The sequence below is a fragment of the Pholcus phalangioides genome, unplaced genomic scaffold, assembly GCF_987345545.1.
Source record: "Pholcus phalangioides strain wild (caught in Gottingen) unplaced genomic scaffold, Ppha-v1.0 ptg000017l_1, whole genome shotgun sequence".
Classification (NCBI taxonomy): Eukaryota; Metazoa; Arthropoda; class Arachnida; order Araneae; family Pholcidae; genus Pholcus; species Pholcus phalangioides.
The window spans coordinates 11,337,520-11,357,881 of NW_028301610.1; the positions used below are offsets into that span (position 1 = coordinate 11,337,520).

General features: G+C 33.6%; 1 protein-coding gene across 1 annotated transcript in view; it reads right to left on the reverse strand.

Annotated features, from left to right (window-relative positions):
- Positions 1-20,362, reverse strand: part of Wdr81 (WD repeat domain 81) — a 67,772-nt gene that overhangs the window by 35,147 nt on the left and 12,263 nt on the right. Inside the window, exons 3-14 of the mRNA XM_089247189.1 lie at positions 19,705-19,870; positions 17,946-18,054; positions 11,913-12,397; positions 10,626-10,847; positions 8,719-8,862; positions 7,537-7,740; positions 7,174-7,353; positions 6,858-6,937; positions 5,924-6,098; positions 2,983-3,164; positions 1,173-1,485; positions 51-421 (exon numbers count right to left, since the gene is read on the reverse strand). Coding sequence (XP_089103315.1) covers positions 51-421; positions 1,173-1,485; positions 2,983-3,164; positions 5,924-6,098; positions 6,858-6,937; positions 7,174-7,353; positions 7,537-7,740; positions 8,719-8,862; positions 10,626-10,847; positions 11,913-12,397; positions 17,946-18,054; positions 19,705-19,870 — 2,631 coding nt within the window. The remainder of the gene's footprint in view (positions 1-50; positions 422-1,172; positions 1,486-2,982; positions 3,165-5,923; positions 6,099-6,857; positions 6,938-7,173; positions 7,354-7,536; positions 7,741-8,718; positions 8,863-10,625; positions 10,848-11,912; positions 12,398-17,945; positions 18,055-19,704; positions 19,871-20,362) is intronic.

Here is a 20,362-nt window from a genome sequence, read left to right on the forward strand (position 1 = left end):
TGTATTAACCACGTTTCATCCATTCAAAATCAAATGTTAAACTTCCTTACCCCTCTTTGTCTTCTGGCAAAAAATCTTTCATACCACCAACAGCTTCAATCAGAATGGTCATAAAATGAGCAAGGAAATTCTGTAGACCTAAACGAATAATTAGCTGAAGCAAAAATTTTCGGTGATATAACTTCATATGCTTTGAAGAAGGTACATCAGGATCAAAAACCTTTATCAGCATTTTAAGCAACTTTCTGACACTTTGCTGAGGTCCTAAACATTGGGATACAGTATTGAAAAGATACCATGATGCATGCAACGATGTATACGAGTTCTCAAAGAATGTTTGCAAGTATGGAATTAGTAACTCAATTGCTTCAGAGCTAAGTTTCGGCAAGAGGGCTCGCAGTTGATCAGCAGCAAAACATACCTAGAAGATGTTTCAAGTTCAAAGGAATAATTAATGAAAATATGAACACTTAATGTTATAAAAACCATCTAGCAGAATTTTTTGCTTTGAATGCCATTTGCATGCAAACTAATCTAAACATTATAAACTAATGTATAAGCGGAGTAATTTTGTTTAAAAAATTGTTCCTGAATTGTGTGAGGATTGTTGTGTTAACACCTACATTGAGAATCACTGATATACCTTGTAAGACATTTTGCAGCCATCATTTATAAGATTATTGGAGATTTTCTGGTTTTATATATAAGGCCAATTTGTCTTAAAATAATCTAAATATTATCAGGTCTGCATTTTTAATATCAGTAAGATGTAAATAGAGAAATTATACTTTTCTAATTTAATAATTAGAAAAATAAAAATTTTTTTACTCAGATAATCACTTACATAAAATACATGCACAAATATTAGCTAAAATTAACATTCCGTTACTCTCAACATCAGTAGCATACACAATATTTTCAGAGGGGGGAGAGGAGAATAAACTTTTTACTCCTTCCAAGGATACTTTTTTGTTTCTTACTGCAAAAATTACCACGATCTCGGCTTGCCCCCCTCCATATGCCAGTGCCCAACATAGCATATATTTTTATATGCTACATATAATTCAAGGTGAATGTTTAATATAATAAATTATAGTTATCATTTAAAATTCAAAATTATTGACATTAAAATTTACAAAAAAGAGCTCCACAATATGAAAAAGATAACTTACCATAGATTTTGCAATTTCATCACAACCGGCATTTTCTAAATTGTCCATAGAGTTATTTGAAGCAGACATTAATTGTGAAGATAGATTGTTCAGATGATGCAGAAATGAATACATTTTGGAAAAATATGTTGGAAATGGAATTATACGAATTAGAGGTTGTAACAATTGATGTGGAGATGGTGGTGGAAGTCCCCAAGCAGAAACTGAAGGATAGCGACTAGGAATTGTACTATTTTGACACTTTGCAACAGAATGATCCAATTCAAAGGAGGGTGTTAATTGAAGTAGTAATTGCAACACTTGCCAGAAACACCTAGGCATGATAAGATGCAAAATAATTATTAAAGGTCCAAAAAATACCCCCCACACAATTACCTTTTCTTAAAATACCGATCTAATACCGATCCAATCTCCGTATAAAATTTTATCCGGATTTGAACAAAATTCCATAAAATCGTAATTCTATCATCTAAATAGCTTATCATAATGTTCTTATGTAAAAGATTATCTAAAGTTATAAAGACTTTAATTGTTTGGGACAGTTATCAAACTATTAGTAAGAAAGCCGCAATATAGTGTGAACAATTTTTACAGTAAAAACACAAGTAAAAATGAATGAAGTTTAGCTATAAATCAAAACATAATTAACAGAAACACTAGAAATCAAAAGTTATTGGTGTTACTTGAGGCCTCCATCTATGTTTTGTTATATTATTTGTGATTTAAAAAAAAAAAAAAAAAAAAAACCACACTTGTATGATTTTTTTAATCACAAATATAACATAATTGTTGTAATCTCAGATAATTTAACCCACAATAAAATTCTTATTGATGAGCCACCATTGCTTGTACTTAACTATAGAGTGGAAGTAACAAGTCAGACATTTATTTCCAAAGTATTGAAATTTAAATGCTTAAATACACAACCTTGTTATTTTTTAAATATATTAAGGGGAAGGTAACTTATTTAAACATACATTTTCCAAACATTTTATTTTCTGAGTGTTTTTTAATTAATTTCAGATTTTCAGTATGAAGTTTAATCTTATTAATGTGAAACTGTGTAAGTGCGGATTACCACTTTAATGCTAAATATGTGTTTGGTCCCACCTAAATATATATTTCAAGGTTGTTTTTTTTAGATAAACATTAAATTATCTCTGCCTTTGTGTAAAGACTAGGCTCTTAATACTCAGCACATGCATGAACACTGGCAGCTCCATGGCTAAATATATATCATTCTTACTTAACTACCCGAGTGGCGCACTGGTAAGATGCTCATCTTTCACTATGAAGGTTACCATCGAGGTCCACGGGTTTGTATCTGGGAAAGAACATCAGACACAAGTCCTTTACCTACCAAGCCTGGGGCAACCACAGATAGATGGCGCCTTCATTTTCTCACCCAACTCCACTGGTTGGAAATTGCCATATGGTGATATATGACTGGAGCTGGTTGAGGTGAAGTAGTACAACGATACCTTGACTAACGAATGTTTTAGTTGATATAAATGTTCAGTTTAGTTTCTATCTTTAAGCATATATCTTTAAATCTTTTCCTTCTTCATGTACAAGAAACAGGCTGACCACATCAGAAAGGAGTTAAACTAATCCCAGGACCTTGATCAAATTAAAATTCAAGACTATTTTCTCTCCACTTTCTCACAGTACAATTAATGGCTATGATGTGGGTATAATATAATAACATGAGCATTGGTTTGTTTCATATTTTTCACTGTTTCTTAAGGACTGACAGAAAACTTTTGAAAATTATTTTCATCAATAAATTTGAAAAGGCATAAAGATATACCTTGGTACTTCATGCTTATATATTTTCAACAGCTTTGTTATGGTTGCATAACGATCTTCCAGAGTTGACCCTTTCTGCACAAATTTTAAGTGTGATGACAAAGATAATTCCCCGATAAGACATCCCAAAACAAGCATGTCCCTGTTTTGATTATGTACATCACAGAAGTTTGATGAATCTGTCTAAAAAAATAACTGTTATAAGTTTCATAAACAGTAATTGCAGATATATTAGTAAAGTAATTAAGAGCAATAAATACTCATATTTTCATTCACTTACATACATTATTTACTCACACACATAATTTCAAAACCACTTTCTTGAACACAGAAGTATAATAAAATCTAATAATTTATATTATATGCATGAAAAAATGGCAAAATCAAGCTACTTTGTGAAATGTTAAAGAAACTGAAATGAATAGTAATGTAGAAAAAATATTCTCCAAAAATCTTTGAGCAAAAGATGTGAATATGGTGGTTCTTAAATCCTATAACCAACAGAAATGGAATAAAAAGTCTAAAATCTTAACATATTTGTTAACAAATAATGAGTGTTGAAATGTATGTTAGGATTTTAAACTTTTGTCATTTTCGTTGGTTATAGTGTCTAAAGGATTTAATTGAGGCATAGTTTAGTAAAGTAGAACTCACTAATAACCAACACACATAAAAAAATTGACATATATCAAAGTTTTTTCATTTTCTGTGAATTTTGTATTGCTTATCTATGAATATCGAGCCGTTACAGATGTAGCAAAGTTCATGTATAACAAATATTTTTTGCTGTTTTTTCAGACTTTGCTATAGGCGGTTCCAACTGTATAATGTTAGAGGATCACATGAATATGGTAGCTTATGAAAGCAAACTTCCACATACATATTGTCTTCAGACTTTCTTTTCACAATTAGGTTACAGGAAAAAAACACCCTAATGTGCTCATGCTCAGAGCATGTTCAAAAAATGCATATACAATAAAAACTCTCAACAGACCCACGTGAGTTCAAAGTTCAACCAGTTTTGAGATAATCCTGATTTAATGAGGGAGATAGAAACCAATGCAAAATTATGTATTTATAGTAAATCTATTGTGTATTTCAATAGAAATATTGCATTATGCAAATTCTATTTAAAGATATCAAAACATTACAACTGAAAATTAGGAAACTTTTTTTACAAAGTCAAAAATACAGGCTTACACAGATGCACATTATGGCAATCCTCTGATTACAGTAATGTGCACACCTGGAGATGAAAAAATGGTGCCGCTACGATCATATCACTGTATAATGGAAATAGGAAACCAGCCTTCTCTAAGTAAGGTTTCCAGTTGCAATATGGGTGAAAAAACTGATTTGACCGACTTGTAATGGCCCGACACCTAGAATCATCCATTTTGGAAATTGTGTTTTATTCTCATAATGACAGTGTAAGAACCTTTCAAAGGTAGAGCACACGTGAAAAGAAAACCTGATGTCAAGCCATTTGTTGTCCATTATGCCAGAGTTCAGTAATAATTATAACATATTGTTCGCCGCAACAACAACAGGTCTATAGTGTATCAAATCACCAATTGCTACAACAGTGTTGAATGGAACAATGCATAACAGCACACTAAAAAGCAGAGTCTTTCACATATGGACCTACATCCTAGACGGCGATACATTAGATAAGTGGTCATAGTGTGATGAAGATAGTGCTCTCTTCAGTACAAATTCCAAGAATTTTTACTGTATATATTTACTTACCAACATAAGATCATTTACATCATTAATTAAGAAACATGACTTCTTAAGGTGAGTTTAAAGAAACATACAGGTAAAAGAGAGCCCATTAAGAGGTTATACTATATATTTTTATTTGTTAATTCAACTATGAAATCCTTACCAGATTGTTAAATAAAATTGAAAGGCTTGTTCACCCAGTGGTTCTAGGGTTAACAATGCTATAAAATAATATAAGTTGTTTGAAAAAAAAGTAATTACAGTGATCCCTCACTTACACAACCTCTCACATATTAGATAGTTTCGTCCATTCCTGGCCAAAGATTTAGGTAAATAAAGCTATTCCCTTATACACCTGACACTTATGCCTCTTTTCTTCTTGTTCTCTTGCACCAAGACATAAGTGAGAGATCACTGTATAACTAATTGTGTGATAAACAGACTGGTACCTAAAAATAACTGGAATGGCAACACTGCCCTCCCCACCAGTTGTATAACTTAAGGTTTCTTGCCCTAGTATGCTGAATGACCCCAGTCTACATGCAGTGGCTCATCCTCCTCGGATTTCCTTTGCATAGGTTTCTACTAGTAGTGTTCGGCGATAAAATCACAACCAAAATTATTTTTTTTTGTTGGGAAAACTATAATGAAAATAACTGGTTTTAACAGCCCTTTAAGGATAGAGTTTTGAGTAAATCTTGAGTTTATGAGTGATTTTATTTCAAGAACTATGTCAACTAAAGACCTGCCACAAAATGGCCCATTCTTTAACAAGAACAAATAAGAAAATCAAAAAGAAGTTAAGCATGCTAACATTATTAATCATGACAATGCTATTTGATACAAATTTTTCCATTAGACAGTTTTCAAAGAATAAAATGGTGTTGGTGTTTCATCAACCATATTTGCTTAATTTTGCTCTGTGCAAACATTTTCTGTTCCCACAGTCAAAAGAAAACTTGCAAAGTGAATTGATTCAGTGATAGGGATGAAATAAATGAAAATGTAGTAGTCTTAAAATAATCCAGATCAAGAGTTTCAGAAATGTTTTCAGCAGGGGAAAAAACATTAGAACACACATTGTACTGCGGCAAGAAAACCTAAAAAAAGGGAATAAGCTACCTATGATTTTAAAATTCAATTCAATGTCATAAGAAAACAATTCCAGTTATTTTTGAATACCCCTTTGTGTATTCAACAAAATTTATATAACGAACACTAAGTTTCTGCTGAGGTAATCTTCCTCCTTGTGATCGTGCAATGAAGGTATAATATAACTCTAGTTGCTTCAAAGCTGTCAAAGGGTTATAGTCTTTGGGCAATATGATGGTTAGATTTTCAGGCCTAGTTTCAGTACGTAGCTGCTCTGAGCCTGCTGGCATAGACTTTGACCTAAAAAAACAAAAATATGCTTCTAAGATAAACTGAAGTATGTTCAGAGAAAAATATCAGATCATACTACTTCACCAAACACCAACTCTGGCCATATCGCTATACTGCAATTTACTATCATTAATGAGATGGCTTGGAAATGAAGACGCTGTCTAGTGTTGGTCGCCTCAAGTTTGTTAGAGAAAATATCTTATCTATATCCTCCCTCGAGTTCGAACCTGGGACCGTGACAGCAACCTTTGCGATGGCAGACGAGCCTCTTACCACCACACCACTCAGGCACTATCGGATCATGCTGGCAATTTTTGAGAAAACTGCTCAACTTGAAGTAAAAATGCTGCTTTACTTTCTAAGATTCATGATAGACTGTGTCCAAAAAGAAAATTTCAGAAAAATTTGAAGACAATTTATACATAATACTGGTTAATGTTTTTTTAGGTTGAAGATGAGGCCAGTGCAAAGATATTCAAAATAAATCTAAGTAACAAATGGCGTAACTGAAGTTATGAATTTCAAATCATGAGAAAATAGATAAACTTCGTTCCAAAATGATAGACAGTTCTAACTGTTGCATTCAGTATTCTGTATTCAGAGGTGTGACATTGGCTTAGATAAGTTGGCTAATCTCCATACTTATTGCTTTACTGAAAATATGTTAGCATTGGAAGAAATATTTCATTTCAGAAAGATATTTTGTACTTCAGATACATTAACATTAAAAAAAAAAAAAAAAAAAAAAAAAGAGGGAAAAATAATTGCCTTAGTACTTTCCATCTACCAGTTTTCATGGAGCCTTCTGATGATGTTTCTTCTTCACCACTATCTTTTGCATCATGCAGCTTTAAAAAAAAAAGGAATAAAACTAATTTTATAAAAAAAAAGTATATCGTCACTTTACAATGAAAATCTGGTACCCTCTGTACAGCAATACTAGCCGTAGTTTCTATAGTTTGTATGTTGTCAAGGGGTATGTCTGTAAAAACTTGTGTAACAACTTTTTCAATTTGAGAAAGTCATGCCAAATTTTATAAGTTCATTGAAAATAAACATAAGCAATGAAATAATAAGAACTTGCCTTGTTTACAACATTCCTGAAAGTTTTTGGAGCCACACTACTAAAATATAAAGAGTTGCTGAGTTTATGAGGATGGGGATGATTAAAAAGTTGCACCATTCCATGGCAGCTGATGGAAGTATGTTGATCAACCAATGGTAAGCATACGTTTTTTGACTTCACAGCTGCATTACCAACTAACTGAAAAAAGAAAAGACCATTAAGAAATATTAGTGACATTAGAAAGTGACTTTGTGATAAAAACATCAAAACTAAAGCACCAGCTCACCATCATATACTGAAAAAAGTAACCTATCAAAATCATATAAATTGAACTTGAGAATTTTAAGAAATAAATTTAATATTTTTCTGATGTGAACATACTTTATAACCAAATGTCAAATCAATCCAATGATGAAGCCTTTCTGATATATGATCACTTTCTAGAGCAGCTCTATGTTTTTTTATGAAGTCTTCAGGACCATCAGCCCAAGATGGTGTTCCTAAATCTGACAAATCTTTATGAATGGAATAGAACATGGATGGATCTGAGAAAAATTCTGGAATGCATTCATCTGGGGTCCATTCCTATGTATAAATAATATTAAAAATGGTTAGCTATGACTAACTGACAGTGAACTAATTACTCCAGCAGATATCTTCTTGCTAATTTTAATTACAACTACAATCAACTATGTTCATTAGACTATAGCCAGCACCGCAATTGAATTCAGGAATGACTAATTCTCTCAAGAGATCTGTACATGTAAGAACTTTCAACTTCATATTTAATATATCTAATTTTAGAAGTTAAATTTGGTGTTACTTTAATCTTTGTTATAAGGTAATTTCGGTCGGTCACTAAAAAAGTTGTAACTGGAGAAAACAGTTAAACCGAGAACAATAGTTTTAATTTTGGCAAGAACTTTAGCTTTCTATAATCTAAAACATTGGGGGGGGGGGGGAAGAGTAACAGCTGTGAGCAGTCGTTCTTTGTTAGCCAAATGCAAAAGACAATATTTTAGGATGAATGAAATTGGAGTATTAGGTGATTTTGCTGTATAACTTTTACATGAATTGAAGAAACAGTATGCTCAGTCCCTTAATGCTTTTCTATTGCTGGAAAGACAGAAGCTACTCAAGTAACAAGTGTCAAACTGATAGAGGTTAATCTGGGGTATGAAACATGAATTAACAGAGACACTAGTTACCTCTTCACACCTGAGCCAAAACAGACTATTAAAGAAAATTTTTTTTGATTGATTTATTTGTATTTGATTTTATTGTACGTCAAAGTACCCTTTAAAAAAAATTAACTAATTTGGGTTGATATCTTTACTATAACCATCTGGGTTAGGCGCACATGTGTACCTCTGGTCTTAACTTGAAGAATCATTAAAAAACATTTGAAACCATTAAAAATGAGGTACACGTCTACCTCTGGAGTGAAGAGAATAACATTTAAAAAAATCACTGTACATGGCCATTTACTAATGATTAATGTATAATCGATATGATGCTCACTTGAAAATTGGTATAAATATTCAAACAGCCATAATAGTTTACCTGAAGTCTTTCCATGCTTGATGGATACTCAGCAGGGACCCATTTCTGTCTAACATGCTGACAGAGAATAGTTTTGGAGATCCTTCTAGCTTTGTAAACATAATAGGTAATGTCAGTCAGAACATCTGACATATGGTGAGGGACCTAAAACATACAGAAAAACAAATTATGCAAACAAAATATTAGTTTTTTTTTGAAAGGAACAATCTTAAACTTTTTATATCGAAAGATTTTCTATCTTTTACTTTCTGAGTAATGTCATGCAAATAAAAAAGGGAGTCCCTCAAGGATCGGTTATGGGCCCGCTGCTATTCATAATCTTTATTAACGATCTTTGTAACCTCGACATAGTAGGTAAAATTATAACCTTTGCTGATGACACAGTCATACTTTATTCAGGCACAGAATATTTGGCACTCACTAACATTATAAACAACGACCTCATCAAAATTAGAAATTGGTTTCAATGCAATGATTTACAAATAAATGTAACAAAAAGTAAATTTATAAATTTTTCTCTTCAATCCATTCCTCAAATCAACCATAATATAACTTTCCATGTATGTTCACACTTCACCTCGTGCACGTGCCAATGTCTTGAACAAGTAACATCCATTAAATACCTTGGCGTTCATATTGACCAAAATTTGAAATGGAAATCGCATATTAAATACCTTCAAACTCGGCTCCGTTTCATTTTATATAAGCTCTATCATCTGAAACCGTACATTAATAACCATTTCCTTATAACATTCTATTATTCAATGTTTCATTCATATTTAATGTATGGTCTCTCAGTTTGGGGAGGAGATTATCTAACTAATATTAAGCCTATTATTTCTCTCCAAAATAAAGCTATCAGATGCATCACTAATGATTATGTTACCCCTCTAATTGATCAATTTCATCGATTAAGAATTCTCCCAGTGCGTTACCTCTACTTTTATAAATCCTTATTAATAATAAAAAAAACACCAATACTCCTTACCTCTTAACGTATCCCGTACTTCTGCTCGTCTAAATGCCATCTACTCACTGCCATTAGTTCATAAAAATATTCTTAAAAAACACTTTTGCTTTCTGATTCCAAAATTCTATAATAATCTACCCAGAGAAATCACTGACACTACTGCATTTACTTCCTTTAAAAAACGCCTCAAACTTTACCTACTCGAACTCATTGAGTCCCATTTCTGATTACATCCTCTAACATTATGCTTAATTAAATCATGTCTTTAAATCACCTCCCATAATCCTGTACAAATTCATGTGTTGGCTCCATATTTATTATGTATATCGTTAACATGATATTCATATATATTTTTTTTCTTTTGTGTATTTTGGGTAAATATTAAGTCTATATTAAGAACTCATGTTGATATTATTCATATGTAATTTTTATAGCACCTCCGCCGTTGCATGAGAATATTCTTTATTGTTTATATTGCAATTTTTAACATATTCATTTTTTGTTAATTATACTATTTTTATATGTAACTACTATCTTTTTTAATAATATCACTGTACTATATTTTTTAAACCTATTCATTGTAACAACCAGTATGGGACATCTGTCTCCTTGGTTGCCAATAATATAATATAACATGTATTCACACAAATTTTAAAATAAATTTGAATTGAATTGAATTGAAAAAAAAAACCAGAATCCTAAAACTATTAAACAATATGGTTTATACTAAATATCATTTCACTGAATCACAATTCAAACAACTAGAGAACCAGTGTTTCTCTTTTGTTCCACAAAAAAAAGATCAGCAAATTTGACCATGGAAGGCTACAGTGTAGAACACACAATTTAATTTGCCATAATCTTACCCTGGCCATGATACATACCATAATGGTATGTATGATATGCATACCATTATGGTAAATGCCATGATACATACCATAACCGCAGAGTTCTGAAGCACATTTGTAACATTTCCTTGCTGTGTATTGTCTCCTGAGAGAGTAGCTGATTCATAAGTTAGATCCAGCTGTTTATCTCCTTTGTTTAAACGATATTTAGATTTCGTCAAGTCTCTCCAACCTCCTTCTGGAACTGAAAAGTTCATAATCCAAGGCATCACAGGATGACAGTGTGGATTATCCTTAATGCGCCCTGCAAGCTTTTAAAGTTAAAACAAAGGCAAAATAAATTTTAATAAAATTTTAAGTAAATAAAACAAATTTATAACTCAATAATTTAAAACACACCAATAACAAGTTGTGTAATACAGACATGCAATCACTGATTAAAAAGCGTATGTTTTCCTTGAGTTTTAATTTTGTTTGACATGAACACCACCAGAACATACACTATTCATTTTAACTATATTGGGTGCAATATGAACCATAAAACTATCAGGATCAACTAATCTCTGACATCAACACAAAAAAAAGTTTGCTTTGAAGAGTGGAAAATGAAAGCATTTGAACTTACACACTGTATTTTCACTCTCAAAACTGGCACAGGGTAATTTTTGAACAGTTGTTAAGCATTTTTTAAATGGGAATCATATCTCTACAATAAGCAGTTGGTGAGATAAATGCTGTGCTAGCACTTACAGGACACCTAATTTTTTTAGAGAATCGGTTATTTTAGGTTAGTCACTGATTTCAAAACTACTTTTGATCATTATACTGTTGTTTGTTTCCCTTAGAAGCCGTAGGAAATGTCTACGAGGTTGTTTCACTCCAAAATGGTACTCTGGGAAAGGGGGAGAGGGGAGAGACTAACGCTTTCTGAATGCCTGAATTAAAACTGCTGTTCACAGCGAAAACAATATATTTTGGCCTTTCCTTTTAAAACTCCTAAACTCAATTTGGAACCGAAATCCTCACCAGTTTTCATTTAATTCATTGTCTTGTATTACCCAATGACAAAATTTTTTTTTAAATTACTGATTCAAGAATATTTTAAATGTGGTTATTTATCTAAAATGTTATGTATAGGAACATAATTTATAAGAGATTTAATTGGTTTTGCCAAATAAATCAATTTAATTCACAAAATTTTTATGAAAATTTAAAATTTAATTTTTTCTATCAGATTGACTGAGTCGATCAACTCAACTAATACTTGAGTTAACTGTGGTTAAACTTAACTGCAGTTAACAATTGATAGGTTAATTGGGCTAGCTCTATTAAAGAAATTTTAAAAAATATTTATGTAAAATATGCAGAAAATATACCTTGTTAAGTTCAAGTAAGTAATCATAGTTGCCAATTACTCCTCTTATCCACTGCTCAGTTGCAGATTCCAAAGCATCTTGATTGGAGGAACTGTTTTCTGATATCAGGTTGTCTTTATACATACATTTTGGTTTTTTCATTAATTGTACTTCTTTGGCAGCATGTTTAGTATCTTTCTCAGAACTGTCACAGTCACAAAATTCTCTACAACTTTTGGGGAACACTTTAACCCATAAGTTTTGTTCAACAAATATGTCTGACAATGTAATAGAACCCATACAAAGACCATGGTTATGGATATCTTGCATAGCATGAAGCAGTTGATACACAACAAAAAGACGACGCACTGTTGATGCATCTAATACTGCTGGACTGAACATAATACAATGCTGAAGAGTAAATTTTGATTTCTCATACATCATGTAAAAGGAACTTTCACTTTCAACAACACACAAAACTTCAACAATATTGGAATGGCAGTTATCTGGAAAAGAGAAGTTCTTACACTAAAAAAGTTGCTACTTTCATTTTATATACATACTGTTATAATTAAAAAAATTAGAAAAATTTTACAAATGAGTATACCAAATTTCTTGGTTTATCCTCTGCATGTGTAAGTGTCAGAAAAGAAACAAAGAGCATAGTTTTCATTGTGTAATAGCTGCGAAAGCCTTTTTCGTTTCATCAAACAAAAAACAATTGAAATAACTTTATAACAGCCACAGTTCAAGTGGAATTAAACCAGACATTTTGTCTACACATATGGTAGAAAACTTCAGTTTGGATGAAGTGATTACATCGGCTTACCAGATAAGATTGAAGCAGAAGGTTGTGCTGGTATTGATAGCAATGTGGAGCTTTAGGCTGTATAGGACTTGTGTAGAGCTGTAAACCAGTTATGGAAGAGCTGGATGGACCAATCATAGAACATACAGGCAAGGTGGAATTTTTTTTTTTTGTCAGAGAACTATACATTTATTAATAGAGGGTGTTTTACCCAAATGAATCACAGGATTCTGTGGAATAACTGTAAACTGACGCATGCCTGAAGCAATGTAAGAGATTGCTTGGTAAATAATGCTCTTTAATTTGACAGAAGATTGGATACTGGAGCGAATTTGAGACTATTGGTTCTTAAATCTTTTCACTCGATCCCACCCTCAATGAACTTCAATTCTGATTCCCGCAAACTATATTCACTTGCTTCCTTTTGAATAATATAATAAATATAATGAATAACTCTATCATAGAACATATTTTCCATCTGTACTGGTTAAGAACCGCTGTTCTAGATTTCACATAATTCACAGCCAAAAATCAACTGATGTGAAGTCCTAAAAAGGAAGGAGCCATTTATTATTAAAGTAATGGATGAATAGTTATTGTTTTCTAAACATGCAAGTCTAGAATGGGGATGTGATAAGAGAAGCTACCCTGTTTGGCATAAATGTGACTATGAGGAGGAAGATATGTTCCTTCAGCACACAGTGTTCTCACCCATTCACAAGGTACTATTTCTTGAACTGACAGACACAGAAAACATTTAACTGCTCTGTGATATGCTTTTAACACTTAAACTATGCAAACAGTCAGAAATATACCCAAGGCCATCTCGAGAATCATGGGCCAAGTGATTTTTCACAGAGCCCTACCTAGCTATAGGCAAAATACCCACCTACCAGTTTGGATAATTTTTCTTGGAAACTATAACTGGATCTCATTTTCATGAGGCCCCCCCTCTGCACTTGAAGCCCTAAGCCCACGCGTTAAGATGACTCTGAATATACCTTCCTGTGTGTGTGTGTGCGCAAGAGAATTTTTTTCCTCTGCATCACAAATCATGAATACACAATTGAGCAGCTTATTAAGTTTATCATTTATTCCCCCATAAGAACAGCTTTCTCAATGAAAAGATTATTCATTCCCCACAGTTTGGCCAGAAATTGACACTTTCAAATCTGCTGACTAGAGGTGGTTCAAATTTACCTGTTGCTCGGGTGCAGCCTCATGTGCTGCCCCTAAAGATGACTCTGGTGGAAGGCTCATAGGACTTTAGCCTAAAAGACCCTGGGATGAGTATGATTTTTTTTAGTGCAAAGCCACACACCATGTTTTACTGTGTAAAATGTTCTTGACCAAACATTCTTTTTTCAAAAAGAAACTAACTTTTTTAGTCCAGAATTTTTATTTTATTGTTCTTAATTATACCAGATAACTTATGCCATAAAACATTTATTTATAAGCTATCATTACTTACACTTATCCTGTGAAGAGGAAGTATAACAGGGCAATTTTTATCAAGAAATTTATTTCAATGTCATTTCTGGTTTTCCAGGGACAGAACAAGTGAGAAGCTGAATTTTTTCTTTGCCTTCGACTGCCCCACAGAAATTACAAGGTGGGGGCACCAAAATGCACACTTGCCCCTTATGATCGAGTAAATTCTTGTTTCTGGTATTACGATCGCAGGCCGTCTGTTCCTTCTAGTTTTCTCAACATCCTTGTTGTCAAGGTATGGCTTAAAAGTGTGATGTCACATTAATTTTCACCATTGAAAATTTTTCACATTTTGGTGTCTACCTAAAGCCTAAGCTGCTGTTCCTTACAACCTGTCATCGGGTGCAACACATTTCTTGTACCCTTGCTTAAGCTGCACCTGCTGCTGACCAATGGTTAGGGCCGGACTTAGGCAAGCACAAAAGGTGCACCCGCATCAGGCTACTAAATTTTAGGGGCCACGAAACGAATTAAAAATACTTTGTTTACACTGAGAAAAATATGTTCATTACATTGAGTTACATTTTATCTTCTTATCAAAGCAATATCTTAAGATTCCGTCCAAGACAGGGAAGATCTTCCCTCGAGATCTATGATTTTGACAACCCCCCTCCCGAACCCACGTCCTGCATCTCATAAGTTTGTGGCCTGGGCAAATACTGTTTTTGGGCAGCTCTTGTACAGTTTTCTACTTTTCTTTGAGGCAGAGGCATTGGGAAGGATTTGCTTGTAATGCAAAAAGCAGCCAAATTCTGCGCCCTGTAAATTTGCGGTCACGTGCCCTATTTACTCAGGGGCACTGGGTAAGAAAGAGCGCTGAATTCTCACTCTGATGACGTACTTATTTAAAACTACCCGGGGGGGGGGGGGGGTTGTAGCAAAATGCGTGCTTGTCACAGGTGAAGGAGTATTTAGTTAAGATAATCCATCGTCTAGCCCTGACAGCCCTTCCATTGTGATGTGCTGTGTACAGGTGTAGTAGAGATGGCGCCCACATTTTGCAGCAGAATGGGTTCGATGCCTATCCCAGAGAATAACATAGGCATCGGAACTTGGGGGGGGGGGCGAGTCTTATTTCAGCCACCTCAAGGATCGGAAAAAATAATTTCGGAGGGCCGCAAAGCAGCTGTTTTCGCACCAGGCCACAAAATAGTTAAGCCTGTCCCTGCCAATGATACATTCATTCTCATTTTTAAGCTACTAACTACCCTCTTAGTTTATTCCACTGATGAGGAATATCAAAGCTAATGGACAAATGTCCTGTAAAGCACATTACTGATTCATTCAGTAATAGCTAGACATACCAACATTGTCATATAGGCAATGGAACCAAGTTACTTGACCACCTTCACTAAAAACTTTATGAAGAAGCTGAATCTCAATATCACATGAAGATACAATGCAACGCTCTTCCTACATATGCCTTTGAGGATCATACGTAGATGTTCAATGGTTTTAGACCAATGTTTTCTTCATATCAGAACTCCTACAACACCTATAATGAAACGTTCCTCTGAACACTGTTCAGGCAGGCTCAGACAATATAAAAATATGCCCATGCATGCAACACCACTAAATATGGCAGATTGCCTTGCAGCACATACAAAACAGATCAAAGCAGGTAGAAAATTAAAGGATAATTGCTTACGATTGCCAATACAATCGTAAGGTTATTTCAAATCTAATATTTGCTAAGGCACCTGCAAATATTTCAAGGAGCTCTGGTATTTGCCATTTTGTATTGCTTTCTTTGTCATTCCTCTTCATGTTTTGGTTGCACCATATAAGGCAGTCAAACATAGTAAAAACATAAAACTTGCTACTTAACACAAAATTTGTCCTTCCTCATCTAAATTCTCAGTTGATCAGTCTGAAACTGTGGTCATGGTTATAGTGGATCGAGAACTGTCCTCACCAGATGTGGGGACCAATGTAAAAATATCCATAGGCTCAAGCCCATAGCAAGGGGGATGAACCGGGGAAGGGGTCTGATTCCCCTGAAATGTGAGAAAATGGCCAAAACTTATGGAAAACCATAGTAAATTATATTGTTCAACCACTTTGGTCTCCCGAAACACTAGTTGTCCCCCTTCCAAAATATATTTCTGGCTAGGACCCTGCATAGGCTCCCTTTGCAGGACAAATCTTTAAAATTCCTCACATTTTTTCAGATTTTTCCTTGTCCTGTGATCTCTAGACATTCTATCCTCACCACAAATTTATTTCATAGGGGGAGGGAAGGAGAAGAAAAACTGATGTTTTGGGGAGATCAAAGCCGCTGTGGTGGTCAAGTGGTTATAGTGACGGACTCGTGATGCGAGGATCCGGGTTCGAACCCCACAGTGGTGGTCGGCTGAAGTTGGTTTTCTGTGGTTCCCAACTTCAAGGTGAGAATGCGAGCCGATCTCCCCGTTAAAAAGTCTCGCCACAGAGAGCAACAGTCCTACAATGATAAATCATTCAATCATAACACTTCACTCATGGTTAGAAAACTGGTGACAGATAGCAGCACTACACATAACAAGCATTACAGAGAAACAAAAAAAACTTCGTCAGGTTTCACTACACGTACACGCACATTCCCGCATGTACCGATTTGTTGGGGGTTCCGCGGGGGGGGGGGGGGTGCATGTGTGGTGTAGCAGTAGTAGGTAGGGCCTCCAAAAAATTTCTCGGGGATCCATGATGTTCTTAAGTCAGCCACCTCGTTGGGCAGTTTGCCTGTTGTGGCATTGTATTTGTATAGAGTTAATAAAAAAAAGTGTCAACTGTAGTATCATGCCAGTGTTGGGCCCAGTTCCAAAGGATAAAAAACTTTCACCATTACACCAGCATAAGGAGTGTTAGGATGCTTAAATTGAAGGGTGAGAAGGGGGAATTGACATATTTCAAAGTTTTTAGATTTAAATTCTATCACGAAGGAAAGTGAAGTCTTGGCAAATTTTGTGATTACTTACAGCCTTCTCTCACTTTTCAACAATATTTTGAAACTGAAAAACCATAAAAAAGTATGAAAACATCAAGAGAGTAATGAAAGTCTGGAAACCAATTCATTCTGATAATGATGGATTAGTTCAACAATGATTTATGCCATGCAAAGAAAAAAATCTTTCCAGTAAAACTATGCTTCTGAAGATTTTTCTGAGGCCATGGGAGTTACTTTAAGTATGTAGTTAAATATAACATTTTAATTAGGAAAATTGAAAGTTTTACAATTTTGTTTGTATTTTTCTTCTACATGTGAAAACTATTTCTCAACAGATTTATTTTTATTGAGGATTGCTGTATTTAGGCTATGACAACCATATTTTTGCAGGCTTTTTTTTAAGTATTTCTTTTATATTTATATTGTTTTTTTTAAACTTTTTTCAGTTAACTTGTTGGGCAATTTGATTGTTATGGGTTCTGATTTTATATTTACAAAAATTATCTCGAAAATTTTTTTCCTGTTATCAGTATTGAGATAGGAAGACTTTACCATGTATACAAGACATCTTGTACTCTTAATAATTCAAAAAAACAAAAAAAATTCATCTCGCAGAGAGAACTTCAAAATTTTACTTAAGAAAACTTTTCATTGTGTATATATATGATAAAATAACGAATAGAGAAAAAACCTACTTGCACAGGTATATAGTTTATGCATTCTGCTGATATTAAAATACAACATTTATTCACTTTTTAAAAGATTTCATTTAAAGAGGTGATCAACACTTTCAGTGGATGCACATATAAAATGTAATACTTCAACATACCCTTGCAACTAATAATGCTTTGAGGTACATGTGATGGAGAGCCTTTGCTTTTTATCATAATGCATCTAAACATTCTTCTGAGAATTCCCTTAAAAACATCTTCAAAACTCTAGAACATAGAAGAAAAAATCTATTGCTTTAATTTATAAATGAATATCATTCATTAAAAAAATAATAATAGAACCATGTTGATAACTTTTATTTCCTTGAGATGTTGTTTAACCTACTTTCAGGCGCAGTCCCTCGTGGAACAAAAACATGTGCAGTATTTCAAAATAATCACAGTATCTATTCTGTTGTTTCTAGAGATATTTTATAAGTGGTGCATCAAAATTACGTATTCAAGATCACGTCTTCACCATCAAGTATTAGATCAGGTATACCCAGCAGAAAATAGTTTTTTTTTAACATATTCATTGTGCGAAAAATTAAAAAAAAATTGTTTTCATTCTTAATGCACAGAATTTCTTTTTTCATTTACAGGGGGAAAAAATTAAAGAGAGTATTGATTGAGGAATCATCACAAAAAGGTAAGTTACATTTTTCACAATGTACGTATATGTTCAACCTGTGGCCTACAACGTGTGACTCTGAACCCTGCACCGCTATCGCATATTAGAAACTAATATATGATACAGCTTCTCATGTCAGTGCCTCTGCTATAGACTGAATACTACAATATACAAGGAAAATTAGCTGCGTGAGGAGATTGATATTTAGGAAAGGAAAATTCATCTCGGCTCTCACAGAGACCAAACTTACATTATTAGCAGAATGTTACAACCATTCAGTGCATGGACCCATTCAGCATATACGTATATATATGCTCAAAGGAGGGAATGTTCTATTTGCTTCTATAGCTTAAAAAGATAGAGCACTCGCCCGGCATATGAGAGATCAGGGGCCAAGTCCACATGAGGGCGGAGATGAATTTTCCTTTTCTAAACATCAATATCACCTCACACAGCCAGTTTTTTGCTTATATTGTATTAACAAAGGATAAGATGTCTTTCTCTACAGATTGAATATTATATCCTATCATAGTTTTACTATGGATACTAGGCCTGCTATGGAAAATACTTCAAAGTCTAATGGGAATCGGTTCAGATTAAAATTAAGAATCCAATTTTTTTTGTTTAAAACTGAAAAAATATCCAACATTTTGAGTTATTTTATTTTGTCTCTCATTACCAGTTAACTTATGGGACTCAAAAGTGATTAGAAAATAAACTAACAAGTAGCCTGTACTCTTCAAAACCTTGAGCAACCTCGTTTTTATTTCGATGTTTGTTTTCTTAATTTATTTTCTTTAGAACATTTATCATAACACAAAAATCACTCAGATTATAGCAGTTAAAGATGGAACTATGCAAATTAATATCATTCTAATTATATTCTATGAAAGTCATTGCATATCTTCCATAGATATGAAGAGAGAGCACAATTCAGTCTTTTTGTTACCATCAAAGTTGTTTGAATCACCCAAGAACAAAATCAGCTGAATGGTTGAGATCAAGTCTCAGACTTATGCTTGCATGAGACAAACACTTTATTTTGCATTGTTGGTGTTTTACCCTCCTTTGTTAAAAAATTACAAATAGTATTCAAAAAAGATGGATACAGTCAAAACTGGATTAGTCAAGTGCACAGGGACCAAAGAAAAACTCCAGGTTGTCCTCACTTTGATTTATCAACTACCTTAAAACTGGAGGCTCTGGAGTCATGTGAAAACTACTTATCGAGTATTGACTGCATGCACCTGTAATTCTGGTGGTCTACTTTTTCGCCGATCATCTGTATAACAATATTTGTGCCATGCTTGCTTCCAAAGATTCTTATAATTCGTTTCAGTGACATAGTGCATAAGTTGGCAGTATTTGAGATCTGTCGAACCAGATGGAATTTTCAGAGATGATTTTGGTAACCTAATGGGTATCAAAGCAAATATTAGTTTCTTTTATTAAAAAATAAAAATTATCTTGAACACAGTACAATCTTATCCACAAATCTTTTAGAAATCATGCAGCTATTTAATATAACTTCAAGTTATTTATTATTGCTTGTAGCCTATGTTTTATGATTTTTATCATGTTGAACAGCAAGTAATGGAAACCTTTTCTTGAGATTTTTCACTTTTTTTTTCTTATATTCCTTTAGGTCAAAAAGCTGAAGCCAATAAAACTTGTTTTGACAAAAGTAACACCAATTCAAAAATGTGTTTATAGATGAAGAATAATTCTAGTACAGGGGCTCTTACCCTTTTTAACCACAACCTAAAATCTGAAAAATGGTGCATTTATAACAGGACTGTAAATAGATTTGTACAACCAATTTCACATGTTCGCAAAATAGAACCCCTGGCTAGCACAATCATATTAATCTCAACTACATACCACTATGTGACATGTTTATCTCAC